Source organism: Triplophysa rosa, linkage group LG4 (genome assembly GCF_024868665.1).
Source record: "Triplophysa rosa linkage group LG4, Trosa_1v2, whole genome shotgun sequence".
NCBI lineage: Eukaryota > Metazoa > Chordata > Actinopteri > Cypriniformes > Nemacheilidae > Triplophysa > Triplophysa rosa.
Genome location: NC_079893.1, coordinates 32,576,962 through 32,587,063, shown reverse-complemented (window position 1 = coordinate 32,587,063; position 10,102 = coordinate 32,576,962). Strand labels below are relative to the sequence as shown.

Genomic DNA, 10,102 nt, shown 5'->3' with positions numbered 1-10,102 from the left:
CAATCTGCTTACAGTGTCATGCACACAAGTCATTGTGCTTCAACTGATCAATTCAACTAAGATGATTCCTGTTTGAGTTCTTTGTTATAAAAATAATGCACATTATGTAGCCTAGAAGAGAAACGAGATTTTCTTTATTGAAATAATATCTTGATATCCTCATTGCATTTTCAGCCTGTATTTAATCCAACTGTAGTGAGCATATACCTGGAAGGTAAGTGAGGCACTGTTCTTTGTGAAGCTGCTATGTAACAACATGTTTTGCAAGAAATAGGGAAGTAAGGTAAACAGTTATCTATACCAGTCATCTCACCGGGAGTCGCTCGCTTTCAGTTCTTTCTTTCTTACAACCGCCACCCTCTCCGAAACAATTGTGAAGGGTGGTCTTGAGGAACTCAAGAGGCTTTGAGAAATCGAAAGTGCTTGACAGAGACTGACCTTTCAAAGGATCAATAGTAAGTGTGTTTTTGCATACATTTTTGTCACCCCAAAAGACGTCTTTTCTATGTCTTGGTTGATGTGGAAAAGTCGTCCCTTGAGGGGCCCAAAAGTGAAAGGTTTTACACCGTCTTTTTATGATGTCCAGGGGAGTTACAGTTAGTTAAAATGTTGTGCTTTTCAGATTAATTTTAGTTTTCACGTGGAAATAAATAAATAGAATTGAGTGATAATTTATAATTATATAATAACTTTATAATTCATTAGAACATTATATTTGATTGAATTTTGATGTCTAAATGATTTTTGAAAACAGAATGCAAATAAAATCTTAAACTCTAGCAGAATTTAGACACACAGACATCAATAATCTGTGTATGAATCATATAACAATAGTGACATGCTGCAATGCATGCTGGGTAACATCATAGTACAAAACTCATTCATGATTCCCAGCATGCATTGCAGTTGATCTGTTTATCTCAATTAGTCTGTTGATTGTCACCATTATTGAGGTTCAGATTCCTGATGTCTGTGTGCATCTAAATGCTGCTGTAGTTTAAGGCTTTATTTGCTTCCAGTTTTCAAAAATCATAGAAGACGTCAAAATGCAATCAAACTCCCTAACATGCATACTAGTTGATCAGTGAATCAAACTACACGATGATTGCCTTTGCCACAGTCTACACCATTTGTTTTGCTCCACCTGCATTGCCATAACAAATGTTCTTTAGAAGTACACAATAACAACATGGCAATACATTTTACTCATGAAAGTCAAGGGTCAAGAGTCCAACTCAAGGAAACACTGATCACCATGATGGTGACTTTTCTTAGCTAGGAAATTTAAGTTGGACCAACTTATTTTTTTAAGTGTTACCAATTGAAGTAATTTTTTAAGTTGATCCAACTGATCACTTTTTACAGGCTTGTCAGCTGGGAAATTTAAGTTGGACCAACGTAATTTTTTTAGGTGTTACCATTTGGACTATTTTTTTTAAGATGACCCAACTGTTCAATTTTTGCAGTGCATGTTAGAACCAAACCGTGCTCTAACACCTTGAAATGAAGAGATATCAAGTCAGAATGTCGTACAGCGTGTATTTTAAATAAACAACAAAGGACCAATGATGTGCTTGCTCACCACCTTAAAGGAACATTTTGATTTAGAGGATTTAAATAAAAAGAAGGCTGCAAAATCTTGCTAACATTCTTCCAAAAATCTCTCTTTGTGTTCAACAAAACAAAGAAACAATTTGATGGTGAGTAATTCATGTAAATGTTTTCCCCTTTCAATAAATTCAAGGCTGGAAATCACAGAGTTTTAATAAAAAAGATCAAATAAATCAAGCACAAGTTACAGAACTGTTAAAGAAGATAAAGGAAGAACTAAGAAAAATCACTAAAAACTATAGGGATGTAACAATATCAATATCAGATGGACAATGCCAAAGTAAACATCTATTATTTTTTTCAAATCTAAAACATTATCAGTTTAACACGCTGACTCTATTCTATAAGGAGAGAGAGAGAGAGAGAGAGAGAGTGAGAGAGAGAGAGAGAGAGAGAGAGAGAGAGAGAGAGAGAGAGAGAGAGAGAGAGAGAGAGAGAGAGAGAGAGAGAGAGAGAGAGAGAGAGAGAGAGAGAGAGAACGAAGAGAGAGAGGATGAGAGGAGAGAGAGAGAGTGAGAGAGGTGAGAGAAGAGAGAGAAGAGACAGAGAGAGGAGAGAGAGATGTAGAGAGAGACGAGAGAAGAGAAGAGAGAGAGAGACAGAGAGATAGAGAGACGAGAGAGAGAGAGAGAGAGAGAGAGAAGAGAGAGAGAGAGAGAGAAGAGGAGAGGAGAGAGAGAGAAGAGAGAGGTGAGAGAGAGAGAGAGAGAGTAGAGAGAGAGAGAAGAAGAGACGAGACAGAAGAGAGAGGAGAGAGAGAGGAGAGACAGAAGAGAGAAGAGAGAGAGAGAGAAGAGAGAAAGAAGATGAGAGAGAAAGAGAGAGAAGAGTACGAGAGAAGAAGAGAGAGAGAGAGAAGAGAGAGAGAAGAGAGAGAGAGAGAAAGTAGATGAAGAGAGAGGAGAGAGGAGAGGATGAAGAGAGAGAGAGAGAGGTGAGGTGTCTTCATTTGTGTCCAGGAATAGTAGCACACAGACAGAGCAGAATGATGCCGTGTTGTGCTGATAAAGTTCTTGTTCTGAACATTCTGGTCATCATGTCAGGTAAGAAGTTAATGTCAATATGTTCCTTATAAGTTTCATGTGAGTAGATTCGTGCTAGTTTTGTTTTATCCAAAATACTTTCATACAAAACTGCTAATAGTGTCAAGACAAATTTTGCAATGAGCTCTAACTGTCTGTCTCTCTTCTCTTCTGCATGTAAGTGGTGAAATGTGGAGCAAATGAGATCTTGACATTCACTGCACATGAAGGAGGAAAGGTTGAGATACACTGTCCATATGAGTCTGGATATGAAGAACATGACAAGTATCTGTGCAGAGGATAATGTCCATTACTTTTCAAAGACATACCTGTTAAATCTGAATCCAAACCCGACGATGAGCGATTCAGTCTGACTGATAACTCAACAGCTCACATCTTCACCGTCATCATCACTGATCTGAGATCATCTGATGAAGGCTTGTACTGGTGTGCAACAGTGACAGGCTTTGGACGCTTTGATGATTATAAAGAGGTTCATCTGAAAATGACACAAGGTAGGTCAAAGTAAACCATAAAAACTGTCAAGCACACAGATGATGTGTTCAAATATATCACATGAAGTGGAAACAGAGGTTTGTGTTTGCGTGTGAGCGTGCAGATGTGGTACACACAGAGTGTAGAAGTGCAGCATCATGAGCGATGAAGACCCTCCGTCTGAAAACCACAACATCCTCTAAAGAAACACACGCTAGAGGAGACGACAAACTACTGTCCCACCTCTGATGTCACTTCCTGTTGCAACAGTTTCCATTAAACAAATGTCAAGAGGCCACACTCCACCCGTGTTCTTTGTATAAATCTATTAATATGTGGGTTGTGGTTTTGTTGTAGATTATAGAAGTTCATTAAGCATGATAACAACGACAACCAAAACAACAACAATCAGCTCAACACCACCAGCATCTCTTCATTATACAGTCAACACTGACACTATGGCTTCATCATCACCATCATCATCATCATCACGTTTCTACACAGTATCAGAAAATCTGAAATCAGGTAAAGCTCTGAAGTTTGTGCTCAGATTTCAAACAGTGAAAGCTCAAGCTGACTGAATGTTTGTGTGTTTGTAGATATGACGGTGATAATCTCACTGTCGGTCACACTGACGCTTCTTCTGTTTGGGCTTTCACTCTTCATGTTCTGCACGCAGAGAAACAAGACAAAAGGTAAAACTGTTGCTCTTTTACAGTCAGTATATTTCTGTACTTTTGTGTGTTCTTAGATCTTGATTCTTCTACAGGTTCTTCACTGATCAACAACGACACACTCCAAGAACACGCTGAAAACGTACGTTTATGTGTGTGACTGTTTGAATTGTCATATGGTTTATTGACTTTCTGTATGTGATCAACGTTATTTTTAACGAGTTCATTTGCTCCTTTAACCTTTTTAGAATATTTATGTTATTGCTGGCAATGAGGGACTTCATGATGTGATAAACCATCAGGACGGCTGTACCTGTTCATCCTGTGTTCATGTCAACAGTCATCGAGCCACAAACTCCTCTGAGACTGACAGGACCATTTATTCTCTGGTTCAGTTTTCCACAAACGCCTTGGCTTGACTGTGGCCTCATTTCTCAGATGTTATGCTCTCTCTCTCTATTCCCCGTAATGAGAAACTGACCTCAGATCTGTATACAGAAACAGAAAGCACTCAATTAAACAGGTGACGTGCACACTATAGTGGGAAAGTTCATGTGTTTAATTATAAACAACATTACAACTTTTGATCACGTGATGTGTGCAGTATATTACATACGCTGTTAAAAATTGCAGGGTTTTCACAAGATTTTACTGTGAGTTTTCACAATAAAATATTGTATTTTGTGTTTACACTAACATTACAGTAAATTCCTGTGAAATAGTCATGTTGCTTTTGAGTTAAGTTACACAGCAAAAGTTAAAGAGAGGGAAACAAGTGTTTGTGTGTTGACGTGAGAAGTTTCTTGAATTATGTATAACCTAATGTATAATGTATACCTAAATTTTGTATAACTGACCTTTCTAAGACAACTATCAGATGTTTTACACAGCAGATCTTTAGCAGACATCTTACAGACGTACCTGTGATGGGTTTCGTCTAAAGTCATGCTGCTGCCTCACTGAAATAAATTATTCTTGAGGGTTAGTAAATACTACTCATGCAAATCAGTTCAATTTTACTTACATATATTAGGTAGCAAAGTAAACTATATGCAAACTTACTGAATCTACTCAATAAAACTGAGGCAACAATTTCCACTCAATTAGATTGAGTATATTTTATTCTAAGTTTTTAAGTAAAGAGTACCTAAATTTATCAGCTATGAGTCATGACACTCTGAAAGAAATTAGATAAAGTCTACCTAATATTTCTCAATATGAATTACTTATATAAATTGAGTAATATTAGTTTATATAACCGACAACAGTTCATCGACTTATTATGAATAATAAAAACTGAATAATCAAACAATAATAAAGAAACAGGAGATCGCATCAATTGCTTTTATTGACCAAATAACAAACCCCTTTTTGACAATGAACACAAGATTAATTTGATGTCACCATTATTGTGATCAGTAGTTGAGCTCTTGACTCTTGCGCTTCACAAAATTACTCCTCTTTTAACAACCACACTTTTTTGTTAATAACAAAAGAGTTTACTACAGTCAGTCGTGCATTAGTTGTTTATTTGGAAAATATCACAATTTCTTATATATTCAATATGTTGTGTTGTTTTTGCTACTTCGTGGCTCAAAACTAAAATTGTTCTTCAAAAATGATTAGTTTTATGTATGTAAACAGATTACATACTGGGCCGTTATATTGTGAAAAAAGGTAATATTAAACCTTAATGTTGATGTGGCAATTTTAATAATTACCAAGTAAAAATGAATGGCACGTCATGTCAAAAAGGTTAACATAGCGCTAACATTTATTTTAGTTACAAGACAATTCCGTTATGGAAACCCCCCCATAATCTTTTATGTTTATTTAATCCTTCCATGTAATCATTCTCTAAACACAAATATGTCAGCGATAAGGCTAATTCACACTAATTAACAGATAGACCGAGAGCTTGGGTGAATGTATTTCTTTTCTTCTTTCACTGTTTGTTTTTTGACAGAGACACTGAAGTGACATAACACACATAAAATCCAGCATAGAGCGGTTGAGTGAATGTTGTGTTGAATGTGTGTAAGTGTGTGAGTGTGTGTGTGTCAGAGACGCTGTAGAAGGACAGAGTGCCGGCCGGCCAGTCCAGATACACCCCTACTCGATTGGAGAAGGATGAAGGTACTGAAATGACTGTTTTCTTATTATTGTGACAGGCAGTGAATCTGTCACTGGAGCACTCCAGACCCCATGATTTCACGGTGGATCCAAACACACAGTCATCACTTGCTCCTTTCCTGTCTATGCTTTGATATGCCACCGATATAATACAATATCCGCTTGTCGCAGCCTCCCAGTAACAGCGTCCAGTCAGACTCTCTCGACACATAACCTGATGACTGTCAAATCTGTCTGGATGATCAGGATAACTCTGTAAATTTTCATCGTGTGTCACCTCCTTGTTCTCATCAGACAGCACAAGGTAATCGTTTGCTGTGTTTGGATCCAGTGTGAGATCACAGGCATCTGAACACAAGTAGTGACATTTATAACGCAACAAAACAACAATCACTAAATGCGTGTGTACATGCGTCTTACACTTGTGTAGTCCTGGCGTAATTCTGAACTCCCCTCCATGATCCACACTATACACAAACACACAAATATGATGTCACGTTTTGTTTCCTTGACACAGTTATAATTAGTTACAATAAATATATTGTGTGAATCAGTGATCGAATCATTTAAGCGTTTATTTAAATAAATATAACAACATTAAATACACAGGTCAGTATGTGTCAGTCTTAGTGTTGTGTGTCATACTTGAGTTTGTTGAGTGTGTAGTTTGGATCACTTTGATAAGCGAGCAGCTGAAGTGCTGAGTGTTGTGGGTGATTGTAGCTCAGGTCGAGTTCTCTCAGGTGTGACGGGTTTGAACTCAGAGCTGAAGCCAAATAACAACATCCTTCATCTGTCACCATACAACCTGATAACCTACAGACACACAACACATCAACAGACATGTTTTCATCTTTATTTTGCCTTTTCAGTTCTTACCAGAAATCCGTATAAAGACACACACCTCAGTATCTGTAGATGACAGTTTGTGTCCTTGAGAGCATCAGAGATCAGCTTCACTCCTGAATCCTGAAGATCATTGTTACTCAGGTCCAGCTCTCTCAGGAGACACTTGGATGATTGCAGACATGAAGACAAACTTTCACAGCACTCATCCGTGAGATTACAGTTCTGTAAACTGTGTGCATGATAAGATAAACTTAAATATTAAACTCAAACGTACAGACAACCAACATAATACGCAAAAATCAAATGAACATAGCAGTAAAGTAAGAGTCTGGAAAACATTCACGCAAAAAAAGATCTTTTGATGCTGTTCACTTTACTTGAACAAATAACTTTCATTTAACACAATTGTATAGGTTTCTAGCTCAAACTTGCACTAAAAAAAAGAAGCTCTTTGGTTTAACATAATTCAATCAGTGATTCCACATGTTTGAGGCATGTTTTCTTAAATTAAAATTATCATGTTAAGTGAACATGACTGAATCAAGTAAACCCAACAAGATTAATGTCTTTAACACCATGCACTGGAGGTGCCTTCAAAGTTTGGGTGCCATCCAGTGCTTAAAAGATGCTTAAGACTTTTGACTGTTCTTCTATTGTCATGAAATGGATTGTTTAGGCTTCCGAGGTGGACAAGTGCAAATCAATTGTTTATATCTAATAATATTCCTATTTTGCATGCTGTGTTAAGGGGTTAACTTACATGTACAATTTTATATGTACTATATGAACTTCCGTTGGCGCAACTCTCTCTCTCTCTCTCAATGGCTCTGATTATGCCTCAGAAATCAAAATAATTGTTTTATGTGAGTGCTAATGAATGAATGTAAAGATGGATCTTACAGAGCTCTACTGGTGTTTCTGATCACCGGCAGAAGTCCATTCAGAGCTTCATCAGATCCTCTGTATTTCTGCAGCTCAAACATCTCTCGAGTCTCTTCAGACATCAGCAGCACAAACACCAGAGCAGACCACTGAACAGAATACAGATCTGGAGCTGAAAGATCTCCTGCAATCAAATACTTCTGGATTTCTGTTATCAGCGAAACATCTTTCAGTTCATTCAGACAGTGGAAGAGATTGATGCTCTTCTCTGAGGATTCTTCGTTCTCGATTCTCATTCTGATATAATCAGCAGTGCGTCTCAAGCTCTTATCATCTTCATCTGTGATCTTCAGTGTGGGCAGAAGTTCCTTCAGGTCATTCTGATTGGACTGGAGTGAGAGACCCATGAGGAACCGCAGGAGCACATCCAGATGTCCGTTCTTGCTGCGAAGAGCATTTTTAATTGCAGTCTTATGATGATCAAACGGTGAATTTTTGAATATCCATTTAAGTTTTTCCCCCAGCGTGTGTGAGAATGGGTTTCTTTTTCTGTCTTTGTAAATGAAAAGCACATAGAGGGCAGCGAGGAATTCCTGAACGCTGAGATGCACAAAACTGTAGACCTTCCTCCCACAAACTGGCTTTTCTGTCTGAAATATCTGAGTGCATAGCCCAGAGAAAACCAAACCTTCACTGACATCCAGACCGCACTCCTCAAGATCTTCTCTGTAGAAAATCAGATTTCCTTTCTGAAGCTGTTTGAAGGCCAGTTCCCCGAGCTTCACGACAACATCTTCAAAGGAAACAACACACTGATTGCATCTTTTCGTCATCTGTTCCATCTGAGAGAGTAAGAAGTAAATGTACATCCCTGTGAGAGTCGTGGGAATTTTGTCGGGTTTCCTTTGAGTCAACAGAGGTTTGAGAACACCGAGAGCGATCCAGCAGAAGACGGGAATGTGACACATGATGTAGAGACTTCTGGATGTCTTGATGTGAGAGACGATTTTCTCGGACACATCAGGACAGCTGTTTTTGATGAAGTATTTTTCCTTCTGTTCATCGTTGAATCCTCGGACCTCTGACACCTGGTCAATGTGATCTCTAGGGATTAGATGGGCTGCTGCCGGTCTGGACGTGATCCAGATGAGAGCAGAGGGAAGCAGGTTTCTCTTGATCAGGTTGGTAACTATCACACCCGCTTTTGTTTTTTCGTGAACATCTGTGAATTTCTCGCTCTTCTTAAATTTCAAAGGGAAGCGACACTCGTCCAGTCCGTCAAAGATGAACATGACTTGACCTTCTTCTTCAGGCAGTGATGGAAGTTCCTTATCAGAACTAAAGAAGTTTTTGTGAATCAGTTCCATTACACTGCAGTCCTCTTGAATGCAGTTCAGTTGACGGAAGGGCAGAGGAAAAATAAACATGATTTCCTGATTCTCTTTCCCTTCAGCCCAGTCAAGAATGAATTTATTGACGGAGACGGTTTTGCCCACACCTGCGATGCCCATCGTCAGCACTTTTTTGTTGCGTCGACCCGTCTCACTCTGGACTTTAAATATGTCATTACACTTGATTGCCGTGTCCGTGGCGGCAGATTTGTTGAGATTTAATTCAATTCGTCTCACTTCATGCTCACTCACTGCTCCGCCCGTCTCATTCTTCACTATGTAGAGATCCGTGTAAATATCATTCAGGTATTTCCGATGACCAGTGTCTGAATTACCATCCAATATCCGCTCATATTCCTGTTTCAAGAAGTTCTTCAGTCTGTTGCTGAGCTCACTGTGACCAAGATCAACAGCTTTACTGTCAACTGGAGCAGCACCTAAGATCAGAGTAAGACAAGAGTGACTTTACAACACTTGACTTCGCCTCCATTTGAGCTGAAAGTGTCGTACCTTCTCTGTGTTTGTTCTCTAACTCTTCAGCGAGCTGGTTCTGGTTCATCTTCCTCAGGATGTTGAGTGTGATCTTCACAGCTCCGTTGGGTTTAAAACGCTGCACCATCTTATCGACTGTATCTAAGACATCTGCGTTCTCCAGTTTAGACGCTAAAACACCATCAAGGTTCTTCAGATGCCACTGAAACTCTTTGAGTTGGTCTTTTATTAGTTCATTCAGTGAGTTTGCGAGGAGTTCTGAAACAGACGCCATCATTTAGCACTGATCACTTCTGCAGGACGAGAAGAAAAACATGATGTGATGATGATGTTTGATTTGTGAAATGATGCTGAGACAGTCAGTGGTCAGGTGTAGTTTAGCTACTGTCACTATGAGGGGTTCTCAAACCTGTCCTGGAGGACCCATAGTAAAGCCCCCCTTATCTGACACAACCATTTTAGGACTTGCAGTGCATGTCCACTAATAAGCTGATCAGCCGAATCGGGTGTTTTAAATGAAGAATCTCATCTAAACAAGTCTCTTGAAATCAAA

General features: G+C 38.8%; 1 protein-coding gene across 2 annotated transcripts; it reads right to left on the bottom strand.

Annotated features, from left to right (window-relative positions):
- Nucleotides 1-5,139: 5,139 nt before the first annotated feature.
- On the bottom strand, nt 5,140-9,831 carry LOC130552874 (NACHT, LRR and PYD domains-containing protein 3-like). Of its 2 annotated transcripts, XM_057331533.1 has the most exons (6): nt 9,568-9,831; nt 7,685-9,494; nt 6,840-7,013; nt 6,581-6,751; nt 6,356-6,402; nt 5,140-6,283 (listed from the first exon to the last, which is right to left on the bottom strand). In XM_057331533.1, exons 1-6 carry the CDS (start codon nt 9,824-9,826, stop codon nt 5,748-5,750), a joined length of 2,997 nt encoding a protein of 998 aa, XP_057187516.1. In that variant the 5' UTR covers nt 9,827-9,831; the 3' UTR covers nt 5,140-5,747. The 2 variants fall into 2 exon arrangements, with proteins under 2 accessions (XP_057187516.1, XP_057187515.1); XM_057331532.1 differs by having other exon boundaries at nt 5,140-6,402.
- Nucleotides 9,832-10,102: the final 271 nt, after the last annotated feature.